The sequence below is a fragment of the Mus musculus genome, chromosome 4 (assembly GCF_000001635.26).
Source record: "Mus musculus strain C57BL/6J chromosome 4, GRCm38.p6 C57BL/6J".
Taxonomy (NCBI): Eukaryota; Metazoa; Chordata; class Mammalia; order Rodentia; family Muridae; genus Mus; species Mus musculus.
The window spans coordinates 139,292,078-139,319,356 of record NC_000070.6 but is presented as its reverse complement, the minus strand read 5'-3'; the positions used below and the strand labels follow the sequence as shown (position 1 = coordinate 139,319,356).

The following is a 27,279-nucleotide window of genomic DNA, read 5'->3' as shown; positions in this document are numbered from 1 at the left end:
GAGGAACCAAGGGGTGACAAGATCAGAGGCTTCCATTAAGACTAAAGCCACAGAGGCAGGCGGATTTCTGAGTTCGAGGCCGGCCTGGTCTACAAAATGAGTTCCAGGATGGCCAGGGCTACACAGAGAAACCCTGTCTCGAAAAACCAAAAAAAAAAAAAAAAAAAAAAAAAGAGTAAAGCCACTTTGGAAATTACAAGTGTTAAAAAAAAAAAGTCCACAAGAAACAGGAGCGGCTGTGGTGCCAGCTATTTGGTGGTCAAGCAAGAGAACTCCTTGAATCCTGAAACTTTAGGTCAGTCTGGGCAATATACAGAAAATAAAAATTTAAAAAAGATAAAAAAAGGAAAAGCTTTAGTCTGGGTCAGATTACCCAGCATGCATGCATGCAACCCTGGGTTTGAGTCTCAGTGCTTAAACCGGGCACAAGTCTGTCCCTATACCCGGGACCCAGGGGACCAGAAGTTCAAGGCCATCCTCACCTACACAGCGAGTCTGAGGCCGGCTACCTGACAACCCTCTTTCAAAGCAAAGGAACAGAACCCAGTCTACAGAATCCTGATCCTCACTGACAACTCTCATGGTGACTTTAATTGTTCCGTTTCTTCAAAGCACGTGCCTTTTAAATTTTCGTTTGTTTCTGAGAGGTCTCATTACGTATCCCTGGCTGGCCTGAAACTCACTACATAGATCAGTGTTGACCTCGCACGTGGTGTAATCCTCCGAGGGCTGGAATTAGCAGGTGTGCGTACCCACACCCACCTGGTTCTGTCACGAGTAGAAAAGCGAGGGTGACAGTGAGGAGACCTTGGAGGCAGCGTGAGACTCTCCCTATCTGTGCTCTCTGAAGCCTAACTCCTGGTTTCACCCTTTCTCATGGTCCCCAGGCAGGGTGGAGGGAGCAGGTGTTGGGCAGCAGAGGAGACGGTCTGAGGTTCAGTTCTGGCTGCAGCCAGGTCAGACACCTGCTTTATTCAGACAGGAAACAGGTGGAGACCAGCCGAAAAGCACACACTAGGTCAGCACTGGGCAAGGAGTGGCCAGGCGTAACTCCTCCTCCATGGGGTGGCAGAAGAGCCCCTGGGATCTTGAGCCACAACAGTCTATCTGAAGTAGTTGGGACACTCGTGGGCGACCATGTTCCAGGCTTGGTCAAAGGCTTCCACGACAGCCGGCTCCAGGGGCCCTTCCTCAGTGGCGGCCAAGTTCTGCTCCAGCTGCTCCAGACTGGACATGCCCAAGATGACTGCGTCCCCTCGGGTGCCCTGCAAGGGGAGACAGCCAGATCTCAGCACCCTCTCTGCTAGTTGGTAGCTCCTGTCACATGCCCCTCCTTGCCGGTCCCCTGGTAAGATCTGGGATCTTTGTGTATTTCTGTCCTGGACAGCCAGGAAGAACTGAAGGTGCCTTTACCAGCTGAAAATATGTGACTCTGTTCTCCTCTCTTGTTACGGGAGGTCTTCCCTAAGGAGACCTAAGTTAAAGCCTCCCGTCTATAGGACATTCCTCTCATGCCTGTCCAGCAAGCACCGTGCACCGCTCCCGAATCAGAACAGCTCCTCCCTAGCCCCGGAGGAGGTGTCCTTTCTAGAAATCACTGCCAGGCAAGTCTGGGTCTCCCAAAGGGGCAGCAGCGGAGCTCAGGGGCCTGGGCTACCTGGAGCTGCGAGTGGTGGTACATCCAGCGCAGGGCGGCCGAGGTCATGCGGGGGGCGTTGGTGCCATAGGTGGTCTGCAGGGCCTTTTCTACCAGGGCGATGGCCTCAAAGTGGTGTTCCTTCCAGAAGCTGAGGGAGTGGGGAGAGGCATGGGCTGAGAATCTTCAGTCAGACCGGGAGCTGAAGCCAAAGAGCCGACCACGACACTGTTCCCACCCCATTCTGTAGCATGGAAGGAGCTGTAGTCCTCTGGGAGAGCTGCTTCTCCGTACAGTACCAGAAGCTCCTGGGGTGCTCACTGCTAGCTAGATGTGGAAACTCCTGCCTACCGCTTACCTAGCGCAATGAGGAAGCTACTGTAGAGCCAGACTTGGCCCCAGAACCCAAAAGCCTTCACCCAAGGTCCTCTCTTTCCCTCTTGGCAGGTTACTTCTCAGAGTAGCAAAAACTCCCAGGACCACAAGGTCTGTAGGTGGAAGTGGGACTTCCTCATTTCGTTATGTAGGAAGAAGGAAATGAGAAACCCCAGGATTCGCTATTTTTATAGGAATCAAGGAACAGAAAAGGAAGGCATAGTGGTGGTTTCTATCCCTAGAAGCAGAGGTAAGAATGGCACGTAAGGGGCTCCCCGCCCTACCCATCCCGACACAGAGAGCCCCAGTCACCGGTTCCTGTAGGTCTCAGCCCAGTTATTCCCAAAGAAGCGGCCCACGGGTTGTTTCCCATCCTTGTCTTCGTATTTATACTTGCCAGTCAGCAGGCCCCCTGTGGGAAGGCTGCAGTCAGACCCCGGCCCAGTCTCTTCTCAGACAGATTGCCAGGGCAGCAATCTGTAGCGTCAGGCCGGGCATGCCCTCCCACCCACAGGGCCTGTCCCCACGGCAGCCCATACCAGCCAAAGGGTTGTAGGCGTAGAACCTCAGTCCGAAGTGTCTGAGGCAGGGGAGGAGCTCGGCCTCCACCTGCCGGGTGGTGGCGTTGTACATGCCCTGCAGGGAAGGAGAGGGGCCTGTTGCAAAGTATGGATGTGTCAAGGGAAGGGATCCAGCCTTCCTCTTTTTCTGCTTAAAAATATTTGTTTATGAAAGTACAGTGTGCGGCTGGTGAGATGGCTCAGTGGGTAAGAGCACCCGACTACTCTACCAAAGGTCAGGAGTTCAAATCCCAGCAACCACATGGTGGCTCACAACCATCCGTAACGAGATCTGACTCCCTCTTCTGGAGTGTCTGAGGACAGCTACAGTGTACTTACATATAATAAATAAATAAATAAATAAATCTTTAAAAAAAAAAAAAAAGAAGGAAAGTACAGTGTCACTGTCTTCAGACACACCAGAAGAGGGCATCAGATCCCATTCCAGATCATTGTGAGCCACCATGTGGTTGCTGGGATTTGAACTCAGGACCTCTGGAAGAGCAGCCAGTGCTCTTAACCACTGAGCCATCTCTCCAGCCTGGTCCTCCACTCTTTAAATTGTATTTATATTTGTGTGTCTGTAGGTACGTGCTGTGCATGTGTATGGGTGCCGAGGTCAGAGGAGGATGTGGAAAGTCCTACTCTCTTGCTTTCTGCCTTATTCCCTTGAGACAGGGTCTCTCACTGAATCTGGAGCTGGGTGATCCCGTCTCTTGCCTTCCTCAGAACTGGGTACTAGGGGCACAGTCACACCTGGCTCTGTGTGTAAATTCGGAGGTGAGAATTCAGGTCCTCGTGGCTATACAGCATGCATATTTTATCTATTAAGTCTGGTGGGGTTTTTGTTGTTGTTGTTTTGAAACAGTCTTGCTCTGTAGCCCATATTTGCCTTTAACTTAGTGAGCTTCCTGCCTCAGCCTTCCAAAGTGCTGGATCACAGGTGTGTGACACAGGCCTGGCTTTGCAGTCTTGTATTTTGAAATCTCTATACTGACCCCATCCCAGGTTCAGTTATGTCTAAGATCTCTGGCAGGGAGAGGGTGTCGGGTGCAGGGAGCAGAAGCTGGCCAGGATCAGCATCAGTCTACAGCTTTCCCCAGGCCTCCTCTACGGGCTGGATGCTGAATTCACAACTATTTAAAAGTTTAGCAAATTCTCTGCTTCCAAGAGGTGGAATCACGAAATCCAAACTACAGACAGCAGGCTGAGGTGTCACTCAGTGACAGCACCTGCTGGCATAGTTAGGTCTCAGACCCTCAAAATAAACCACAGTAAGGAAAGCCCACAGGGAACTGCGGTGAAGACGCGCTCTAAGGCAGATGTGCTCAGTGCGTGAAGGTAGTGGGGTTCTAGTGGAATCACTGTACCTAGGGTCAACAGTGGAAAGCTGTTTTTCAGTGTATCTAGGGTAGTCATCAGAACAAAGAGTTGCTTTCTAGGAGTCCCTTGACCAGGAGGAAATCACCGTAGAAAGCAGTAATTGGGTTCTGCTATCTGTAGAGTTGCTTTTCTGAAGGCGCTTTACAACCTGCGCATGACTTGGGTCACAAGAGAGTCCTGACAATGCTAGGACCTCTTCCATTCCTGAGTACTGCAAAGAGTTCCCAGTCAGGATTAAAGCTGCAGGGATGTGGTGTTTTCCTTCAGGAAACACAGAGATTAGATTAGGGGCTTTGGTTTGAGAAACACGTTCTACCCCCAAAACCCTTTTGTTAACAACCAATAAACAGCGTCTGCATGGTGGCTGTTGGAGACTCACTGGGATCGTCCCCTGCCTCAGAGCCTGATCACACCTGGCCTGACCCTCTCCCTGTCTTCCTTTGATCATTCTGCTTAATTCAGAACACCCATGTGTGAAGGTGTGGTTCAGAGACTGGGCCCCTGGGGCAGGGGGAAATCTGAGGGGATTCCCAGGAAAGGGCCTTCTAGGTTGAAGCCGAGCACTTGTTTCAGGGTGTGAGAAGCATGCTCTAGGCCGAAGTGCAGGATGGGATCAGGATGTGTGCTCAGGCAGGAAGCACACAGGTGCACCTGCCAGGCTGGCGAGAGCCGGGGCGGTGAGAGCCGAGGCTGTGAGAGCTGAGGCTGTGCCTGCTTTGAAGAGGGAAGGCCTGCTATGAGGGTAGAAGGAGGGGATCCAAAGCACAGGAAAACCCAGGATCAATTGAACCCCGAGGCCTGGGTGGCCCTAGCACAGCAAGTTCCCCTCACCTGGTACACAGTTGGCAGGATCCAGCCGTTGCTCTTGCAGAGGGTACAGATCTCAGCCACTTCCCAGGAGGCATAGTTAGACAGACCAAGCTCCACAAACTTGCCCTGCAGGGGAGAGGACTCATTACAACTTAGCTCAGCCCACGGAACCAGGAAGAGAAGACTGCGCTGGTGAGGAACCTGGGAACCGAGTCTGTGCCCAGAGAGCCTCACTGTCCTGGCAGACTCAGGGCGAGAAGCTAAGTGATCCCCTCTCTGCGCTCAGGGCCCCCTCCCTCACCTCCTGATGCAGCTGGTGGCAGGCACGAAGTGTCTCCTCCACAGGAGTGCTGTGGTCGGGAGCGTGTAAGTAGAAGAGATCCACCCGGGGACACTGCAGCCGCTTCAGAGACGTCTCTAACTGGGACCGGATGCTGTCAGGCTTCAGTGACTTCCCTTCCCAGGGGTTGGCCTTGGTGGCGATTTTCACTTGGAGCAAGATTATAAAGATTAAGATTTATTGGAAGGCTGGGCATGGTTGCCCACATCCTTAATCCTAGCACTCGGGAGGCAGAGCCAGGCAGATCTCTGAGTTCGAGGCCAGCTTGGTCTACGTGGTGAGTTCCAAGACAGCCAGGGCTACACAGAGAAACCAACCCTGTCTCAGAAACAAACACACACAAAAGAGAAAAAAAAGGATTTATAAGAATTATTCACTGGACATGCAAATGTGACTGTTCCTGGCTAGATTACTTAACTTAGCTCCCATTTCCTAATTTGTAAGATGAGGTGACAAGAATGGAACTGTCCCCATATGGGAGGCACAGGGGCTACATTTCTTTCTTTCTTTCTTTCCTTTTTTTTTTTTTTCTTTTTTAAATTCCAGGTAGAGGGTTGGAGAGATGGCCCAGCGGTTAAAAGTACTGGCTTCTCTCCCAGAAGTCCTGAGTTCATTTCCCAGCAACCACATGGTGGCTCACAACCATCTGCAGTGGAATCCGATGCCCTCTTCCACCGACATACATGCAGATAGAGAGCACACACGTACATAAAATACATATATAAAGGAATCTTAAAATTCTAGGGAGTTTTAAAATCTTTCTCATTTTTGCATGCTATCTGTGAACTGAGGGATTCTTAAAAAATAATTTTTAATTAAGAGTACAAACTAGGGGCAGTAGAGTTGGCTTGGCAGCTAAGAGCACTTGTTCCTGCAGAGGGCCTAGGCTGGGTTCCCAGCACCCACATGGCAGTTTAGAATCATCCATCACTTTAGCCCCCTCTTTGGATACAAGGCACACACATGGTACACACCCACACATGCAGGGAAAACACTTGTCCACATATAATTTAAAAAAAAAATCTTTAAAAGTTTTAACTTTTTTTTTTAAAGAGAAAGTACCTAAATAGACATTAAAAGAAGACATGTTGGCTGGTAAGTTGTCTCAGTAGGTAGATAAAGGTGCTTGCCATACAGATCGTATATTGCAGGGTGGGCAATATGGGACTTGAGACATGATTGTGCAGAATCAAACATCCTTTAGACCTTGGACTTGATGTTCCTAGGTATTGTCAGGATGCTGTGGGCCCATTAATTGGCTCCTTCTCACCACAGAATGTACATAGGGGCTGGAGAGATGGTTCAGCAGTTCAGAGCACTGACTGCTCGCTCTTCCAGAGGTCCTGAGTTCAATTCCCAGCAACTACATGGTGGCTCACAATCATCTATAATGAGATCTGGCGCCCTCTCCTGGCATGTGGGTGTACACGCAGAAGAGCACTCATACATTAAATAAGAAATAAAGACTGGAGATGGAACTCAAAGGGCCAGGCCTGAAAGCATGGAGATCCTTAAAGACTAAGAATTTAGGCAAGAGGGGCTGGGGAGATGGCTCAGTGGTTTAGAGAACTTACTGTTCTCACGAAGTATTCAGAGGTTCTCAGAACCACACATGTTGGTTTACAATCATGTATAAATACAGTCCCAGGGTATCCAGTACCCTCTGTGGGCTCACACATACATGCAGGTAAAAAAAAAAAAAGTTAGGGAAGAGACACGGGGGCCTGAATGTGTTCCTTGAAAGCCATCAATCTTAACACAAATCCCTTTCAGACCCTCAGAAGCCTGTAATGCAAGCGTACTGTAGCTGCTCCTCAGTGCTCTGCACTGTTTCTTCCCAGATATGGAACCAACTACCTGGACTGATGGACGACGGCGGAAGGATGGATGGATTCTGGCAAGAACAAGGGGAGCCCTCTGATCCCACAGGATAAAGGCTAGAAGACCACAGCATCTCCTTACTACAACACCCGCCCCAGCCCCAAGGCATTCTTTCTGTAACCTTTTGCCTGAGGACTTTGGCCCATTGAGTCTTCAGAAGCAGAAATGGGCTAAAGAAGGGGGGGTTGGGGGAGAAAACTGAAATGTTCATTATCAGTAATGTATGTCATCCAGGTGAACTCTACAGCATTCGGCTTGAGAGATCCACTCACTTAAGTGAGCTTTACCCCATGTGAGTCTATGGAGCCCACTGTACAGGAACCGGGAGGAAGAACCTCAGAACAGGTAAAAGTGAGGCCTCTTTACGTATCAGGCACCCTCCTGAGACTCCAATAGCTTCAAGCAAATGAAGGGCGGTTCCCCTCCCCTTCCAACGCGGGACACGCGTCACTGATCACACACGTACTTTGCAACTCTCAAACTCCATATTCCAATAGCTAGGATTGCAGTCTCCGGTGCACCCTACTTACACTGTAGGGCCCATCCCCAGTTCTCTATGGGCTCTGCCTACTGCTCTTCCCGACAAGCTACTCTTTCCTGCACTCCTCAGCAATCGCGGCTACAGTCTTCCTCGTTGGACCTTTAACTCTCCGTGGAGAAATCACTTCTCCCACGGTAGCCTACAGAGCTACAGAGTTTGCCATTGTAAGACCTGGCACAGAGAATGGGCACAAAGGCCGAAATGCCCTCTCCCGACGCCACCTTTCCGCCCCTGCCCCCAGCTGGGCCCTAGGCATTGTTGCCACAGGTCTCCTTGAGATCCACAGGTGCTGTCGACTGCACGGGACAAAGTCTAGTCCGGACAAAAGACCGGAATGATAAGCATTCTCCAGGAGCGCAGAGGTGGTGAGGGCAAGAGGGGTAGGCACGAACAAAAAGCCTGGTGGGGATGGGGGGCGTGTCGGGGGTGGGGGGGCGGCTATGGACAACGGTTGGCCGGGAGGCAGGGATTGCGGTAGGAAGCAAAGCGCCCAGAGTAGGCTAAACATTAGCGTAGGAAGCTTCCTCGCACCCGCCTCGGTAGCTGCAACTAGAAGTTTCTAAGGAGAGGCGGGACAAAGTTCAGTTCACTAGTTCAGGACTCCAGTTGCCTTGGGAGCTTGGGGTAGACCCAGCTGTGGATCCGGAGCTTCCGAAGCTCCTGGATGCAGATCCTGGCTGGTGCACGCCGGTTGCGGGCACCGGCTCAGCTCTACTCGGTGCGGGGGGCGGGGGAGGCCGGGTGCAGCGGTTACCTGTGCAGTCGCCGCTGCCCAGCCCGAGCCCCAGGCCGCCCAGGATGTTCTCGGACTGGCCGTCGCAGTACATGAAGGCCGTGTCCAGCTCGCTGTGGCCGCGCTCCAGGAAGGCGCGGACCGAAGCGGCGCTAGCACTCGCATCCATGCGACGCCCCATCTCCATGGTGCCCAGCACCGTAGCGGGCCGGAGAGGGGCGCCAGAGGCGGCGCGGGGTGGCGGAGGCCGGGACATGGCGAGAGGACGCCCGACCGAAGTCCCGGAGCGCTGCGCGGAGCGAACAGCAGCGCGGCCCACGGCTCTGGACGCTGCACGCAGCATGGAGACTGCGCCTGCGCACTCGAAGCTTCAGGCTCCGCCCACGGCGGGGGGCGGGACTTCGCGGAGGTCAGCTGATCCCGGCGGGCTCGGATCCTGAAGCTGACACCGGCTGTGGATCTTGAACTGGTGAGGATGAAGGGGGCTGGCGGCTGTCCCGGGCTGGGGGGTCGGGACTCCAGACGCGCCCAGCTAAGTCTTTTCTACACCCTCCTCCAGCTCTGCACGGTCCCCGGCGCTGGTCCCCTCCTGGGGAGCGGGATCGTGGGTCTCTGCCCAACCTGGCCAGGGATCCGGGACGGCCCCACTTCTTACCTGCAGGTCCTTGCCTTCCGGCCTCTCGGCTTCCCTGGACTGGGCGGCCTTGTTTTCCCTGCTCTGGGTGGGGGCCTCGCGGCGCTTGCCCCAGCCGCTGCCCTATCATTATCCCTCCGAACCCGCAGAGTCACCGGAAGGAGTTAGAGCCTTGGTTTGGAGGCCAGGAATGGGTAGGATCCCGGAGCCATTGCGCTCCCCTGACACATTCTCCGTAGCTCTGCAGGTAGGGAACCCAGAATGTCCCATTCCTCGCCAAGCTCACCGCAGGATTCCACAGAGGGCTGGTTAGAAATGTGAGGTAAAGGCAGGCGGATATCTGAGTTCGAGGCTACCCTGGTCTACAGAGCTAATTTCAAGGCAGCCAGGGGCTACACAGAGAAACCCTGTCTCAAACTGCTCCCGTTCCCACCTGCCCAAAAAAGAAAGAAAGAAGTGTGTAGTTTCAGGTTCACTTCGTGTGTACTCCATGCTACAATGTGGTCCAGGGGGCTACAGCAAGAACAGAATATTACTGTTGACTGTGCCAGATAGGCTTTGGTGGGAAGCACCTTCCTGGCTTTGCTTGGAATTGGGGAAGAGCTGGATGTGGCAGGAGATACTGTCTCCTGGCCAGCCTTTACGGACATGAGCCGCGAAAGCCAATCCCCTAGTGGGGAATGTATGTAGCTCAGTGGTAGAGCACTTGACTAGCGTGGGATATGGAGGTTTGGCCTGGGTTTTATTGTAGTCTGCATGCAGTTTAGGAGGTAAGTAAGTGCCTTTTAGGATTTCCTTCATTGTATACATCAGAATGCTGAAACTCCAACACTTGCCCAGAGCGACATCTCAGCCCTGGGCCCGCTCAATTTACAAGTTTCCTTGCATACGCTTCCCGCTCCCGCCTCCCCTCTTTTTTCTTGTTCTGTTTCTTTCCTCCTTTTTTTTTTTTCTCTTCATCATGCTTCCTTCCCTCTCCCTCTCCCTCTCCTTTACATTTTCCGAGCCTTTTGTTGTACAGCTGGTGCATCCAGACCCACGAGACTGGGAAGGATACAGACAGGGGAGAGGGGAGAGAGACTTGCTTGAAGAACACTGGTTAACAGGGACAGTGTTGCCTCTTCTCCAGGATTGTGTTCCAGGGGACTGGAGGCGGTGGCGGCAATGTCCCTTGGATAGGCAAGTTAGAAATGGGTCAGGGTATCTCTACTAGGCATTTGTGATAGAGAAGGATTCCCTAGAGGAAGAGAGAGGCTGTGCAGGTGCCTGGGACTCTGAGGACCTGGGGCAGGAGATGAGGTTAGGAGGGTCATTCTTGGGGTCCTTAGGACCTTGCCTCTGTGATTTTGAACTTGATCCAGTATCAGAATGGAACCTGCATCTGCTTTGGTGGGGAGCACCTGCCTGGCTTTCCTTGGAGTTGGAGGGGAAATGGGCGTTGTAGGAGATTGTCTCCCCGACCAGCCTTTAAGGACATGCACCATGAGAGTCAGAATCCTTCATACTAGTGGGGGATACAACTCAGCATTAGACCATTTAACTAGCATCTATGAGGTCCTAGACCCAAGCTTTGGTATCAGGAGTCTTTGCAGAGACTGGGAGAGCTGCATGAACCCAGGGTCCCCGTTCATCTGGTTCCACTGGTGTGGAGAGGCTCCACAGTGGTCAAGATACTGGGGTCTCATCTTTAAGCCATCACTCTCACTGGGTCAGATGGGAGGCTCATAGCTTTATGTTTGGCTCAGAAGGATGTTAATTAGCCCCAGTTCATAGACAGGGTCAGCCAGGCTGACTCGCTTGCCTGAAGCCACTCAACCCTACCTGTAAAATGGGAACAGTGTTTCCCTACCCAGCCTGGGTATTAGATGTTATGAGGAATGACAGTGTATGCATGTGTGATGAATTGGACCACTCCAGATCTACCAGAAGAGGTGTTGGGAGGCCAATAGGATGTGTGTGGCTGATAAACAAGACTTCTTAGGGTGCAGATCTTACCTAGACTGTATGAATTGGGGTGCCAGGTAATTGCTCCCCAAATTGGCTGTGCAGATGTCATCCACACCAGCCACTAAGACCAGGGAAGAACCTTCCAGCTATCCTATGTCCCACCCTAGAGCTGCCACAATGAGCTGACCAGGCAGTGACCAGAGGCACCCTTACCCCAGCTCGAGGAGCTGGTCACATTAGGGCTGAGAGTCTGGGCTTTCTGAGAAAAGATGCTGACTTGCTTCTTCTTCCTGCCCTGCTCACTGCAAGCTCAGCAGTCCTGGGGCCAGCCAGAGCTCTGTGAGGAGTCCAGGCCTCCCTGGCATAGTGGGAACTAAGGTACGGATGGGAGTGAGTCTGTCTGGATGAGGAAACGCCCTCTTAGCTCAGTGACAAAAGGGGAAGCCTGGGCCATGGCAGCCTCCGTGAAGCCTCTCCCATGGGGTTTGCCTCTCTTGCTTTCTGACTGGGTGGCCCTGGCAGATGACTTCCCTGTTGTGGTCTCAGGTTCCTCCAGAATATGTCAGGAAGGTCCATGAGAGGCAGGCGGAGGACACCATGTGCGAATACTGGCCAGGTCTGGAGAAGATGGCTCCAGCTAAACCTTGCTCTCCCTACTCTCTCTAGGTTGTCATGCACGCAGAGTGACCACATAGGAACTCTGTGCAGGTGGCAAGGACTGAGAGGGTGTCTTTCTTCCTGCTCCTTCAACCAGCCATACTCTGGCTTGGGCTGTGGCTTCCTTGTAGGTAAGTATTCTGTATGCCTTTCAAGCTTTGGAAGGAACATGGGCTCCAGCATCTTATCCAGGTACTGGGCAACCCTAGGAACTGCCACCACCTTTTTGTTTTTAACTAATTTTTTTGGGAGGGGTGTTTATTTTTAAAGATTTATTTATTTATTAAAGATTTATTTATTATATATAATAAGCACACTGTAGCTATCTTCAGACAGACCAGAAGAGGGCATCAGATCTCATTACAGATGGTTGTGAGCCACCATGTAGTTGCTGGGATTTGAACTCAGGACCTTCAGAAGAGCAGTCAGTGCTCTTAACCGCTGAGCTACCTCTCCAGCCTAGGAACTGCCTTCTTACCCTACATGAAAGATGCACGTGTTAGCCTTCCCTCCAGTGAGTCCTGGCCTCAGACTGTGTCAGAGTAGAGTCATGAAAAGGAGTGACAGCCTGGCCCGATGGTGTGGATCTGCAATCCCAGCACTCAGATGTCTGACACATGAGACTCGAAGGTTTAAAGGCCAGCTTGGACGATTTGTGAGATCGTGTCTTGAGATAAAAAGTTTAAAAGCGCCGGGCATGGTGGCACATGCCTTTAATCCCAGCACTTGGGAGGCAGAGGCAGGTGGATTTCTGAGTTAGAGGCCAGCCTGGTCTACAGAGTGAGTTCCAGGACAGCCAAGGCTATACAGAGAAACCCTGTCTCGAAAAACCATTAAAAAAAAAAGTTTAAAAGCCAGGGGTACAGGACAGTTGTTGACCTCCTGTGCAGCACACAAAGAGATCTAGACTTGACCCCCTCCACCCCACCCCAAAAGAAAACCAACCAAATATACCTAAATGTTTACAAGTTGCATCAAAAGATGCTGTTGGCGTATAGGCCCACCCACTCCACATATGAACTCATTTAACTGGCATGGTAGCTATATGAAGTAGGGCCTCTCATCGTTATCCCCACTGTGCAGAGGACAGGACCAGTAACTGCCAGTCACAGGACTGTGAATGGGGCTAGACCTCTCAAGGCTGAAGAGCTCTTTTTCCCTTTGTGTAGGATAAACCTTTGCCAGCCTCTGACCCCTTGGCTGTGTTCATACACCTGTACCTTCTTTCCCGCTGAGACCCTCCCTCTGCAGCCATGGTCTGGAGGACACTGGGCGCCAGCAACTTTTCCACCTGTCCCAATGGCTCTGTCCAGTGGATCTGGGATGTGTTTGGTGAATGTGCCCAGGATGGCTGGGATGAGGCCAGCGTGGGCCTGGGCTTGGTCTCCATTCTCTGCTTCGCTGCGTCTACCTTCCCGTGAGTATGTGGCTGTGTGGTTGGAGTGGGGTGTGGGGTGGAACGGGGAAGGGGCGGGGCTTCGGGGGTTGGTGGTCCTTCATGTCCTGCACTGGGTTTGGATAGTCTAGGGTTTGGCTGGCCGGCCATTGGCCTGTCTAGATCCCAGGCCAGATATATTCCCTGCCTGATCATATTCATTGATGCCCGGCTTGCTGTGAAGGAGGGAGGGAGGCTGCCTGGAGTCTAACGCAGGCCAGACCTCATGCTGAATGGTGTTGTGTGACCTTTTCTACCATATATTGAGCACCGCGTGTAAATGCTGCGGCATTTAACCTCGTTTAGTCCTTATAACAGCCGAGTGAAATAGGCAGCAAACCTTTCCCTGTCTCACAGACGAGATGCAGGTTAGGTCATGTGCTCAGCTGGCAAGAGATGGGTGTGGAGCATGGGCGGGCTGGGAATGTCGGTTATGGCTGTGTCCTTAAAGTAAAGAAAGGCAGGCTGGTGGTGAAGATGGCAGTGGTGGCTGCAGGGGCCAGAGTGTCCACACTCAGTTCTGCCACCTCTTGGCTATGGCCTTGCTTGCTCCGGGCCTCAGATGTCATTTACGCAGTATGTGTACAAGCTGGAAAGCTGGCCTTGTGCTAGTGTCTGCTTCTGTGAAGTGTGAGAGAGAGGACCTGGTGGCTCAGCAGAGGCACAAAGGGCTGCAGGCAGGAAGCTGGCCAGGACCTGCAGGTGTGTGAGAGAAGGAACAGCTACTGTCGTGCCTGGCTGGGCACTGTGGGAGGGTGAGGTGGGCAGAAGTAACCTCAGGAGTTCACCAAGGGACCTAGCATCTAAAGCTGGTGTCAGTGTTTAATTTTTAAAAATTGTTCTTGGGCTAGGCATGCTGGTCCCAGCACTTGGGAGACAGAGGCAGGTAGATCTCTGAGTTCAAGGCCAGCCTGCTCTATAAATCAAGTTCTAAGACAGCCAGGGCTACACAAACAAACCCTGTCTCCAAAACTGAAAATCAACAGCAACTACAAAAATTGTTCTCCGGCCGGGGAAATTTCCTGCTTTTGCAGAGGACCTAGGATTGGTTGCCAGCATCCACATAGTTACTGCCTGGAACTCCAGTTTCAGGAGATCTGACACCAGTCTGACTCTTCTGGCCTCTGCACCAGTCACACACGCAGTGCACATATATACAAGCAGGCAAAACACGTATAAACTAAAAATAAGTCTTAAAAAAAGTTTGCTTGTTCGCTGGGGGAGAACACGCAGTGTAAAGTGCTTGCTACCCATGTGTGTGGGTCTTAGTTTAATCCCCCGGACCCATATTAAGATGGATACAGTAATGTATGTCTGTAATCCCAGTGTGGACCAGCTGGTAGAAGGTAGAGGTTTCTCTTGACCTCCATGTGAGTATTGTAGTCCCTGTACACTAACTCCCTCCTTACCCCAACCCTCACTCCTTACAGCTCCTGGGAGGCTGAGGCAGGAGAATCATGAGTCAAGGCCAACCTGGACTATCTAAGGAGACCTTGTAACTCTGACCTCCTGACCCTTCCGGCTCCTACCTCCCAGTTGCTGGGACCACACATATAGCCACCATCCCTTCACTGTCTTTTTTGATTTCTTTTTTTTTTTTTAAGATTTATTTATTTATTATATGTAAGTACACTGTAGCTGTCATCAGACACACCAGAGGAGGGCATCTGACCTCATTATGAGTGGTTATGGGCCACCATGTGGTTGCTGGGATTTGAACTCAGGACCTCCGGAAGAGGAGTCAGTGCATTTAACTGCTGAGCCATCTCTCCAGCCCTGATTTTTTTGTTTTTATTTTGTTTTTTGTTTTTCAAGACAGGGTTTCTCTATGTAGCCCTGGCTGTCCTGGAACTCACTCTGTAAACCAGGCTGGCCTTGAACTCAGAAACTCGCCTGCCTCTGCCTCCCAAGTGCTGAGATTAAAGGCGTGCGCTACCATTGCCCGGCTCTGATTTCATTTTAAGGAAATGTTTATCTTATGTGTTTGGTTATTTTGCTTGCATGTATGTAAGTACACCACATGTGGGTACCTGGTGCCCACAGAGGGTGGTAGAATCCTTTGGGACCGTAGCTTACAGATAGTTGTGGGCCTCCATGTACTGCAAACTGAATCTGGGTCTTTTGTATGAGCAATAAGCACTCTTTTTTTTTTTTTTTTTTGGTTTCTTGAGACAGGGTTTCTCTGTGTAGCCCTGGCTGTCCTGGAACTCACTTTGTAGACCAGGCTGGTCTTGAACTCAAAAATCCGCCTGCCTCTGCTTCCCAAGTACTGGGATTAAAGGCGTGCACCACCACGCCCGGCACAACAAGCACTCTTAACTGTAGAAATGTCTCTCTAGTCTCACGAGCTTTGTTTAAAAAGTTATTTATCATCAATTAATTATTATTTTTGAGAGGACATACATCCTCACTATCTTGCCTCAGCAGCCTGAAACTCACTGTGTAGACCGGGCTGTCCTCCCGAGTGCTGGGATTAAAGTCTGGTGCCACTGCATATTGTTTTTTATGTGTGCGTGTTTAGCCCGCATGCATGTCTGTGCATCATATGTGCAAGGTGCCTGTGGAGGTGAGAGGAGGGCGGCAGATCTTTTGATATATATATATATATATATATATATATATATATATATATATATATATATATATATATAATATGTGTGTGTGTGTGTGTGTGTGTGTGTGTGTGTGTGTGTATATGAATGCTGTGTGTTTATGTCTATGCATGTATGTATGTGTGTGCAATGCCTGGTTTAGGCAATGTCAGGTATTGAACCCTGGGCTTCATGTGTGCTAGGCAGGCACTCTGTCAGCTGTTCTACTTCTCAACCTTTTATGAATTTTTATTTTTAGCATCTGTTTATTTGAATGTATACAGATGGTTAGAATAAAAAGCTGAGGCCAGGCTAGTTGGCACTTGCCACCCAAGCCTGACATTCTAAGCTGGATCCTGGAAAACACATACAGGAGGTGGCAAAGGACTGACTCCACCAAGTTGTCCTCTGATCGCTGCACGTGTGCGGTGCCCCATGCGTGCCCCCGATAATATATTACTACTTTAAAAAGTCGAGGAGGAGCTGGGGATGTGGTAGAACTCTGACCTAGCACATGGGAAGCTCTGGGTTCCAACCTAGGCCCCGGGCGGGGGGGGGGGGGGGGGAGCAAGACTGGAGTCTGAGGCCTTGTCACAAACCTCTGGCCAGGGTGACTCTGAGCAGTAACAGCAACACGGTCATCTGTCTCCAGTGTGCAGTGGCCTAACAGATCTGACCTTCCTTGTATTGGGACTTAAGGAGTCATCGCCTGAGACCCCAGGCTCTTAGCAGCAGCAGTGGCAGCGGCTTTCTTTACATTACATTTGGCTTCATACAACTCCGCCTCAGCATGGAGGGCCTCAGGGAACAGTCTGGGGACTGAAAGCCTGTGAAACCCGAGAGTGACCAGGTTGTCTATGTCTTACCATCGGTGACTCCTGAAAACAGGACCTGGCCGGTCCTCAGACCCACCTCAACTGCCACCGCCCCTGTTTTGAGCTCCTACCTAGCCAGATTTTTACAATGAAGCCAAGGCCTATACACACCCTCTGTCCCTTCTGGGAGACCCCAGGGGGCAGTGGGGAGAATCTAAGGCAGAGACTCTGTCTGGAAAGAGACTCGGCTGCTGTGCCCCTGGGCTAGTAGGGGTCCGGTAGAATTCCTCCACAGGTCAAAGAATCCGTCAGAGGATAATACTGCCTGTGAAATTCTGGGTTCTATCCTGAGGTTGGAGCATCTGGGCTCTCCTGCCCACCGCTGCTCCAGTCATCCTCTTAACAAGTCCTGTTGGCCGCCTTAGGCCATCACCTCTGAGCTTGAGTCCCCTCCTCTTCCACAGCCAGTACATCAAAGCCTGCAAGACAGGCAACATGGACCAGGCCCTATCACTGTGGTTCCTGCTGGGCTGGATCGGTGGAGATTCCTGCAACCTCATTGGCTCCTTTCTGGCAGACCAGCTACCCCTGCAGGTGGGTGGGGCCCAGGCACAGTAGGGCAGCTTAAAAGACAAATAGGGGTAGCTGTGGGAGGAGTCTGGGGCTTCAAATATGTCAGCCCACACCCCATAATCTACCATCCTGTGTAAGACGTGGGTCAAGACATCTGTCCAAGTCTCAGATTTCTAATTTCCACGTAAGCATATCACACCCCAGGGGTCTGTGGTTCTGAGGGGTTGTGGGCCCAGATACTTTTTCTGAGTTTAGGCCCCTCAAAGTAGCAAGTGGGGTTTTTCTTGGGGAGCACAGACATTATTCTGTGGCCAGCAGAACTGGGGTCAGTCAGGAAGGCCATGGCTACTCCGTCTCAGTGGCTCTAGCCACAGATGCTGTGTTGACTGTCCAGGCTGGACCTGGGTCCATTCTTGATGGACCCTTTGTCCACCTGACTTCCTGTTTACACAGGTAGGAACAGGAAACCTTCTGTTCAGTCACCACTTGGGGTGCAGTGGAGGGGTGCTGGGGCGGTCACGTCATGGCCTGGGACTGCAGCCAGTGCCTGGGTCTGCTTCTCTCTCAGACCTACACGGCTGTGTATTATGTCCTGGCCGACCTGATGATGCTGACGCTGTACTTCCATTATAAGTTCAAGAAGCGACCTTCTCCGTGTGAGTCTGGGGGTCACGCTGGGTCGGGCTCAGCTGCCCTTGGGAAGCCTGGGACCTGAGGTGAAGCAGGCTGAGATGGAGACGTGTATACATCAAACCACAGGGAGGAGACTCTGTTCAGAGTCTCTGGTTCAGAGCCAGAAGTGAGGGTGCATCGCAGAGCAGACTCCCCAGCTGAGTGCCGACCCCCCCTGCCCTGACTATCTTTCCTTTGCATCCCTAGGGGAAGGGTACTGTTGTATGCCCATTCTACAGATGAAGGACTGGAGCTCAGAGAGGCTAGGTCACTTGTCCAAGGTCATACAGCTACTGAGAAGCAAGGCTGGGGACTCCCATCCCAAGCTGTCTGCTGTACACCCAGATACCTAATCTTGGCTTCTCTCCTGCCTCAATCCAGTGTCTGCCCCTATCAATTCTGTGCTCTTGTTCATCTTGGGGACGGTGTGTATCACACCACTGTTGAGCAGCACTGATCCTGTGGCTGTCCCCAGGGAAGGCTTCCGGGGGCGGACACTCCTGTCTGTGGAGCCAGGCAATAAGGTAGGAAGGAGATGATGGGTCTGTGGTGGTGGCATGGGGGGGCCACCTCGCCTTCCCCTGCATGATCACATAGATGTTACGTTGTGGGGAGACCACCCCTCTAAAGCTCCCACCAGATATTGAGTGTCCCCTTCCACCCTCCCAGCCCTTCACAAAGAAGGAGGTCATCGGCTTTGTCATCGGCTCCGCCTCCAGCTTGCTGTACCTGCTCTCGAGGCTGCCTCAGATTCGCACCAATGTGAGCTTTCAGGAGGGGTGGGGTCACATGGAGGAGGGCCGCCAGGTTAAGCAGTGGGATGGGTCAGGAGTTTTGTTCGGAAGATCTAAACCACAGCAGCAGATGACATGGGTAAAGTCACCCAGCTGGCTGCGTCTCTTTCCACCTCTGGGAAATTGGCTCCTTGACACACCTTTCATGGGGACATGCATGAGACTGTTTCCCAGCAGTGCTGGAGGTCAGGTGTGCGGGAACTGCTAAGCTGAGAAACCAGAGTGGACAGGAAGTGATGAGGACCCCTACTGGAGGCTTACCTGGCAGAAGGAGTCCGTGGGGGCCACAGCCAGGGCTACCCATGGTCCTGGGGGCAGTGCTTGGAGCTGGGATTTGGAGCTGACCATGGACAGGGAGTTTTGAGTGCCAAGCCCATAGTTGGTATGGGGCACACAATGAAAAACCAGCTAGGAGTATGTGTCATGGAGGACACACACAGGGACTGTGGCTGCATAGATTAGGCTTGGTCTTGGACTCATGATCCTCCTGCCTCAACCCCCCAAGTACGTGCTGGGGTTGTAGACAAGAACCCTCTTTGGGGTCTCTCACTCAGCCCCTCCCCCACAGTTCATACGGCAGTCAACCCAAGGCATCTCCTACTCGCTGTTCGCACTGGTGATGCTGGGGAACACGCTGTACGGGCTCAGCGTGCTGCTCAAGAACCCCGAGGTGGGCCAGAGTGAGGGCAGCTACCTGCTGCACCACCTGCCCTGGCTCGTGGGCAGCCTGGGGGTGCTGCTGCTCGACACCATCGTATCCTTCAAAGCGTGTGATGTTGGCACCGTTGTGTGGGCAAGACGGCCTCTGCTTCAGTGTGCACATCCCTGCCAGCCCACCCCTCTGTCTACATACTCATCCACCTGTCCATTAGCACATTCACCTATTCGTCCGTGTGTCCTTCCATCTACAATCCAGCCTTTAACCACCCTTCATTTACCCATCCAACCTCATCCACCCACCCATCACCCACTTAGACACCTATCCATCTATGCACTCACCTAATCATACACACATCCCATTTGTCCACCCATCCTTCATCTATAATCCAACATTTCATCCAACCTCCATTTACCTGTCCATCCCCATCCATCTACCCACCGTCTGTCCATCATCCATCCATCCATCTACCCACCCATCCATTATCTATCCATCCACCCATCTACCCATCTTCCAGTGTATCTGCCCATCCAGTCTCCCACCCACCTGTCCATTCACTCGACTACCCATTCAGTTTCCCATTTATCCATCCATTTATTCACCCACACCCACCCATCCACCCATCTGTGTGTCCATCAGTCCATCCATGATGGGTGGACCCAGCCAGGACCAGTCCCATCAGTGAGCAAGGACAGAGCGTGCACTAGGTTTTGGGGTGGTTACCTAACTTCAGTGGCACCCAGCGCCGTGGAGTGAATCACCACTGGACTCTCCTGGTTTGGGGGAGACAGAGGCCCCAGCAGGTCATCGCACCGGGACTGGGGGAGAAGTTATTCAGGCACAAGGGAACAGAGTCCCAGCACAGCCTGTGCAAAGGCCCCAAGGGACAGAAGAGTGTGTGCACTGTGGAAACGAGAGCTGAGTCATGGAGACAAGCTTGTGTGGGCTTCACTCCTCTTCTCCGTTTCCTCCCTGATGACAAGGGTGAACTGCCAGTCAGACCCTCAGGGTTTCAGTCACTGTCCCTGCTGGCATCAGTGTCTGAACACCCTCTCCATGTGACCTGTTAGTGTTGCCAAGTGGTTCAGCTGGACGTTATTTGGCAAGAAGTAAACACGGTCTTTGTGTCAACATTTGGAGAGTCCCAGTGGGACGTGGTGAGAGAGAAAAGCTTAAAGTCTAGAGGGCCCATGTGGCCCAGCCTCTGGGTGTTGTAGGGAGGAAGAGCGCCCTATTCCAGGGTCCCTGATGGCAGAGTCAGGGCATCAAGGAGGGCACTCGGTGGTGGGAGAGCAAGGCGACAGGAGCAGGGCTGGCCCAGTGTGGCTGCAGTACCTTAACAGTGTCCTCAGATCTCCATCCAGTTCCTGGTGTACAGAAGCCATGAGACTGCTGCTGCCTCAGAGCGAGAGCCCCTCCTCCCCAGCTGATCATCGTCCTGGATGATGGGAACCTCAGCTGCCAAACCAGGAAGGATGAGGTGTGGGCAGAGATACTGCCGCCGCTGGACTGGGCCTAGGGGGCTGCCTGGAACTCTGGGCCTGGCTGCCTAGAACTCCTCCTGACCTTCAGACAGATCTGGAGTTGGCTTGTGCTGCACAGGGGCATACATCTCAGGTGTATGACAGCTGCCCGAGGAGCCTCTAGGGCACCCATAGCTGAGACCCCAGAAGACGGTATGGTCACCTCCCATCTACCTACCTCAATCTGACTGTACTCTTGGTTACATCATAGTCAGGGGACCCAGGGTTGTCCCTCTGACTGGATACAACCTAGTAAATGGTACCTTCCAGCTGGGCCTGTTTCTGCTGCTCCTTCCCGTGGTGCTTAGGGTCCAGGCAGGGAGATAGGGGGACCATGTGTAGCCTCCGTGGCCCTTGGCATCCTGACTTGTATCTCTCTGCCCTCTTGTACACAGACCTTACCCTGCTGTGACATGGAGCAAAGGGGACACCAGTGGGCTCTTTGTTCGTGGGGCTCTGGAAGAAGCAGATAACTAAGGGCAGGATTTGGTTGAGCATCACCAGGGGCACTTGGCATGACCACACGACCACCCTCTGTGTCCTTGCCAAGGCTGCGTAGGTAGGGTGAGGCGGTTAGCCCAAAGGGAGATGTGTAGTCAAGTGTCTCGCAGGAACTCAGTGACAGTTGCCTTTGAAGTAGAGCAGAGGGGCAGACTGGTGCCTTCCTGAAGAAGGTGGAGACCGGAAGAACAGATGGAGGACAAAGCCAACAGGAGACAGGGCCCAGAGGTGATGAGGACAGAGAGGAGGGAGAAAGGTTGCTCCCCGCTGTCTTTGTTACACCACCTTTTGGGGACAGAGGACCAGCCCCCTTCCTCGCTGGCCTCAGCTTACTCATACATTATTGTAGGTGCAGAAAGTTAGATGCAGGCCAGGGGCTACCTGCCAGAGACAAACAGGGCAGCCACCTCTGAGTGCTGTCTCATTGTCTTTGCCCACAGCTAAAGAGAAGGTCCTGGCACAGACCCAGGTGAGGCATGTGGTGCTCCTGGTCCCTACTCCCAGCCCACTGCTGCCCTCAGGTGATCTTTCAGCTCCATGCCATCCTGGGACTTGGCGCTATGCTAGTTTCCTAGGGCCAGATGGCACCTTTTCCAAATCCTGAAGATCTGGGGCCTCAGTAAGGCACGTGACCCCAGGCGCAGGCCTGAACTGAAGCTGCACAGGCAGGAGAAAATGAGATGGCAGCCCTGCCCCTGGGTCTGTCAGGAGGGGTGACACTCCTTCGTGGGGGACTTGGCTTTGACAGAGGGGGTACAGTCTCAGAAAGATTACATTTCTCCAAACTTTGATTTCTTCTGTCTTCTGGAAGCTTGCTCCAGTGCTCCAAGTAGGGGTCAGAGAAGAGGGCTTGCAGAACCTGGTGGCCTGGTTATTATATCTGTTAGGTGAGGGCTTCACAGACTTAAGCATCTCAAGCCTGTTTCCGCTCCCGGGAGCCGTGTGACTTAGGCCAGTTCCCTCTGTTTCCCTCTCCCACAACACTGGAAACAGCGTTACCGACCTCTGACCCTCGGCGCTGCCTGCATGAGTTGTACGTTTGGTTTTATGCCCCAGGATCTGGCACATGGGTGAAGAAATGGTGACTACATTACTGTCCCCATCCAAGGGGATGTAGACATCTCATACCTCCCTGGGGGACAGCCATCTTGACTAACACAACCCTGCTGTCATGATGGCCCCACTGCTACTGAGAGCGAGAAACTCCACAGCTGGCTTCCACGTCTTCTCCCTGGCCCACACTTCTTGCTTCTTGCAGGTCATGGAGTGGTGGGGTGCCCATCCTGATGTGGCCTGCCGTACAACAACAGGCTCCTCCTCAGCCTCGTGTGTGGACTTTCTGGTTCCAACCAGGCTCAGCCACAGAAATGGAAATCTCATGCCAGGAGAGTCCCCCACGCCAGGAGAGTCCCCCTCGTCACTCTTAGGGAGGAAGTGGGGGGTGGGGGAGGAGGCTGGACCATGTGCCTGCAAGTGGTTATATTGAGACAGGGCCTTCCGTAGCTCAGACCAGCCTAAAACCCACAATCCTCCTGCCTCTGCTTCTGAGTACAGGGACTACACACAGGTGTATGTCATCATGCCTGGCGTCTATAAGATGCCCTAGAGGAAAGCCCTCTCCTGTGCCTGGACCTCTACAGTATTCACAGGGCTTTGCCTCCTCTTAAGTCGAGGGGCAGGGGAAGCTGGAGGCAGGAGAACTGGGCCTAGCCAGGCAAGGAATCTCTACTTATTAATCAGACCTGGGGGTCCCTCTCCCCCTCCCCTCTCCTCCTCCCCTCTCCCCACCCTCCTCACCCTCTCTCTTTCCCTAACTAGGACAGTATGGCCCCCAGGTCTCCTCTTCTCCAGGAAGGGGAGCAGTTCCAAATCACCCTCCTCTGCCCCTTTTGTCTGACTCCCAGGGAAGTAAGGAGGTGTGAGCTCTAAGAGGAAGGCTTGAAGCTGTTCCCTCATGGCTGGGACTGCTTTCCCCACAGGTTCCCAGGGCTCAGGTGGTAAGGTCCCCACCTGCCTCCCAGCCCTGCCCAATAGCTCTAAGGACACAGCTATCCCCAATTCCACATCCGAGTCAGACAACTGGGCAAAGAGCATCTGTCTGTGCACCACTTTGTCCCCAGGATACAGCAGATGCTCAACAGGGTACCAGAGACACTGTCTGTCTGGAGGCTCTGGCGGAGGTGGAGACTGTCATGCCACTAGCAAGCACGCCAACGACTTTACAGGGTGGTTTGTGAATCAGAGCTTGATTCGCGATTTGGAAAGGCGTCTTGTTACCTGTACAGCTTTAATATTTGAAAGCAGTGTTAGAGGTAGTGAGAATATGATTATGTCTTGCAACATTCCTGTGCATGTCCAATCCAGAGTATGCAGAGGCCAGCTGTGTAGAAGGAGCTGTGCAGTGAAGCTGCTGCGGAAAGACAACATTTGCTGGAGGGGAAACATCTGCAGGGATAATACTTGGCCCACAGCACATCTGTCCAGCCCATTTTCCAAATTGGAAAGTTTCTCAAAAGAGGCAGAGGTAATGACAGGAGAGCGTCACTCTACCAAGAGTGACAGGTAGGGGCTTGGGGTGCAGCTCAGTTAGGATAGGACTCACCCGGTGTGTGAGGTACTGGGTTTAACCCCCAGCATGGCAAAAATGGTGTGGTGGTGCATGCTGGAAATCCCAGCACTCAGGAGGCAGAGGCAAGAAGATGAGTTCAAAGCCACCATCCTTAAGTATATTGTGAGGCTAGCCTAGGCTACATGAGTTTCTGTCTTAAAAATAACAAAATAATAATAAAAAAAAAACCAACAAAATCCTAGAAATAGTAAGTTGAAATAAGGCACAAAAACATCAATGTAAATAGATCTCAGAGTTCTGTGGATATAAGATGTTTATATTCTGCATTTTATGGTTTATAAAAATAATTGTTGAAAACCAAGCTCTGTCAGGGCTGGAGATATTATGTTTTGGTAGTTAAGAACATCCTTTTTTTTTTTTTTTTTTTGAGACAGGGTTTCTGTGTATAGCTCTGGCTGTCCTGGAACTCACTTTGTAGACCAGGCTGGCCTTGAACTCAGAAATCCGCCTGCCTCTGCCTCCTGAGCGCTGGGATTAAAGGCATACGCCACTACGCCCGGCTTTTTTTTTTTTTTAAAGAGATTTATTTATTATATGTAAGTGCACTGTAGCTGTCTTCAGATGCACCAGAAGAGGGCGTCAGATCTCATTACAGATGGTTGTAAACCACCATGTGGTTGCTGGGATTTGAACTCAGGACCTTCAGAAGAGCAGTCAATGCTCTTAACCGCTGAGCCATCTCTCCAGCCCATGAACATCCTATTCTTGCAGAGGACCAGAGTTCAATTCCCAGCACCCACATCAGCTTACACCTGCAACTCCAGCTCTAAGTGATCTGATGACTGCCCTCCCCCAATAAGTAAGAAAGAAAATAGAAAAATGGAAAAGAAAACCAAGGTCGGTGGCACAGGCTGATCTCAGCACTGGGAGGCTGAGGCAGGAAGAACACACTGAAGGATAGCTTGGGCTATAAGGCAAGGTCAGCCTGGGCAACGTAGCAGACCCTTTCTCAAAGGTTCAAAATAAAAAAAGAGCACAGTAAGGAGACACAGAACTTATTTATAGAGCCAGGAAAAAAATAGCACTAACTAGTTTTTTTTTTTTTTTTTTTCTGGGCAACTATCTGTGTACCTCAGGCTGACTTTGAAGCCTGTGGGTAGACATGGACGATCCCGCCTCCATCTCCCAGGTGCTGGAATCCCAGGCTCACACCACCATCCCAGGCTCTGCAATCTATCTTGGCGTATCTTGATTACAGAGAACTCTACCCTTTAAGCAGCAGGCTCAGACAATCGTGAGTTTGCTCTCTAGTGACTTAAGCATGTTATATCGCACGCAGACAGACCCAGATCCCAAAGAGAGGCAACCCATACAGCAAAGCTTGCCCCTCAGTAGAATGATGCATCTTTCCTAACTCACAAGTAGCCCTACACAGGTGTCCCAGCCAGAGCTAAACAGCTTGCTTGGTGTAGTGGCACAGGCTCTGAATCCCAGCACTCAGAGGCAGGCTGATCTCTATGAGTTCAAGGCCAGCTTGGTCTTCATGGTGAGTTCCAGGCCAGCCAGGGCTCAGCAACTGTACAGTGACATTAAGTGCCAGCCTGCATAGACCCTGTGACAGGAGGAGTCTGTTGAGTGTTTCCTACTGTTCTCTGCTGTCTTGCCTGATGCTGATCTAATAAACTCTCTCCTGCCCTTTTGTCTTGGTGAATTCTTTGAGTGTGCCCATCACCAGTCTGTCACTGCCGTTCCTTGTATGGCAGGGAAGAGGCACTACCACATAGGTATGGCATCAAGGCTAGGGAGTGGTGTGAAGAAAAGATTGTCCTGGGCATCGAAAGCCTGAGTCTATTCCAATTCCACCCTCTGCTGAGGCTGTGTGTGTGTGTGTGTGTGTGTGTGTGTGCGCACAGGGCCTGCCTTGAAGTCCTTGGCCACTGGGCTATTGAATGAGGAACTCTTGAGTCAGGAAGTCTAGGGAGGACCTCAGAGGTTGGAGCCACTATGTACAAGAGCTGAAGACAAAGGTACAGGTAGAGCTTAGACCAAGACAGATTCCTGACCCAGGGCTTCTGCCACGGGTTTCTTAGCCAGGCTCCTTCCTGTTCTCTGAACGGACTCCAGGAGTAGCTAGAGAGCCTGTGGGACATGCTACCAGCTGACAAGGCCCAGCTCATGAACAAAAATAGCTATTCAACCCTTACCCTAACTTGCTCTTTTTCCCCCATTAGATAAGGTTTCACTACGTAGCTCTGGTTGGCTTGAAACTTGCAATGTAAGGTTGTGAGCCACCATGTGGTTGCTGGGAATTGAACTCAGGACCTCTAAAAGAGCAGCAGTCAGTGCTCTTAACTCTGAGCTATCTCTCCAGCCCAACCTTGAACTTTTTTTTTTTTTTAAAAGATTTATTTATTATATGTCTAAGAACACTGTAGCTGTCTTCAGACACACAAGAGGATGTCAGATATCATTATGGATGGTTGTGAGCCACCATGTGGTTGCTGGGATTTGAACTCAGGACCTTTTGAAGAGCAGTCAGTGCTCTTAACCGCTGAGCCATCTCTCCAGCCCCTTGAACTTTTAAATCAACATGCAAGAATGTCTCCCCTTCCTGTTTGTCTGGCAACCCCGTGCATGTCCAGGGACCAGAGACATCGGATCCCTTGGAACAAGAGAACTCTGAGCCACCCATTGTGTAGGAGCTGGGAGTCAAGCCTGGGTCCTTCAAGAGAGCAGCCAGTGCTTTTAACCACTGACCTGTCTCTTCAGCCTTTGGGATTTCCCCAGAGCTGTCTGCAGTCCCAGAAAGCAGTCTACCCTTTCCTAAGGGTCTTTTCATCTTAAGAATGCCCCAGGGGCTCTGCTAGCCACCAAGGCTTTCCCACTGATGCAGTGAGGTGTGCGAGGACAGACAGACGCGTGGCCATGGCCTCAAGCACTCTTTGACTTGTCCTACACTGTCCTTAGCCAGGCATCCCCACTGCATAGAGGGAACACAGAGGCCCTTCCATCCCACTCATAGTTCACAGAATGATTTTTGATCATTGTTCTGATCTTTAAAGGTTGCTTTAAGGCAAACAAAAGGCAAAAACTAGTTGATTTGTGCTTGTTTGCTGTGTTCCCCCCACTTTTGAGTTCAAATGTGTACTAAATGTACACAGCACTAATAGTAGCTGTGTGTGTGTGTATGTATGTATATGTGTGTGTGCACACTTGCATTGCTAAGGGTGCCATGTGCTAGTGGAGTGCTTGGTAACTCTCACCCCACATCTCTCTTGCTTATGTTCTGTGTGTGTGCGCACACGCACGTGCCAGTCAGTTCTCTCCTCTGTGGGTTCCAGGGACTGAACTCAAGCCATTAGGCTTGGTGGCAAGCACCCTTACCCACTAGGCAGTATCTTGCTTGGCCCAGTCTCTAATTTTTGTATTGAAGACAGTCTCACTATGTAGGTCAAGCAGGCCTGGGTGTTACTATAAAGATGAGACTGGCCTTGAATTGGTGCCAACCCTCCTGTTACTTCCTGGTGCTGTAGTTTCAGTGTATGCTGACATGCCTAGTTTTCTTTTTTAGTTGAGACAATGTATGGCTGTGTAGGCCAGGCCAGGCCAGCCTCGAACTCAGTCCTTCTGCCTCAGCTTCAATGTTGCTAT

At 51.8% G+C, this 27,279-nt stretch overlaps 2 protein-coding genes across 10 annotated transcripts; one reads left to right on the top strand and one right to left on the bottom strand.

The window, feature by feature from the left end:
* Positions 1-570: 570 nt before the first annotated feature.
* On the bottom strand, positions 571-8,637 carry Akr7a5 (aldo-keto reductase family 7, member A5 (aflatoxin aldehyde reductase)). Of its 2 annotated transcripts, NM_025337.3 has the most exons (7): positions 8,281-8,613; positions 5,066-5,253; positions 4,786-4,890; positions 2,551-2,647; positions 2,324-2,423; positions 1,658-1,787; positions 571-1,265 (listed from the first exon to the last, which is right to left on the bottom strand). In NM_025337.3, the coding sequence occupies exons 1-7, from the start codon at positions 8,600-8,602 to the stop codon at positions 1,104-1,106; spliced, it is 1,104 nt and encodes a 367-aa protein (NP_079613.3). In that variant the 5' UTR covers positions 8,603-8,613; the 3' UTR covers positions 571-1,103. The 2 variants fall into 2 exon arrangements, 1 of the variants encoding a protein (NP_079613.3); XR_390721.4 differs by lacking the exons at positions 2,324-2,423; positions 2,551-2,647 and having other exon boundaries at positions 931-1,265; positions 8,281-8,637.
* Positions 8,597-25,327, top strand: Slc66a1 (solute carrier family 66 member 1). 8 transcript variants are annotated; one of them, NR_151463.1, is made up of 11 exons: positions 8,649-8,728; positions 11,507-11,628; positions 12,667-12,914; positions 16,803-16,932; positions 17,480-17,567; positions 17,965-18,107; positions 18,253-18,345; positions 18,946-19,131; positions 20,388-20,711; positions 23,424-23,583; positions 24,765-25,327. NR_151463.1 is itself a non-coding variant. In NM_145384.3 (9 exons), exons 3-9 carry the CDS (start codon positions 12,751-12,753, stop codon positions 20,463-20,465), a joined length of 882 nt encoding a protein of 293 aa, NP_663359.2. In that variant the 5' UTR covers positions 8,649-8,728; positions 11,507-11,628; positions 12,667-12,750; the 3' UTR covers positions 20,466-20,827. The 8 variants fall into 8 exon arrangements, 3 of the variants coding, with proteins under 3 accessions (XP_011248521.1, XP_011248525.1, NP_663359.2); XR_003954904.1 differs by lacking the exon at positions 23,424-23,583 and having other exon boundaries at positions 8,597-8,728; XR_003954903.1 differs by having other exon boundaries at positions 8,597-8,728; positions 23,424-25,327.
* Positions 25,328-27,279: the final 1,952 nt, after the last annotated feature.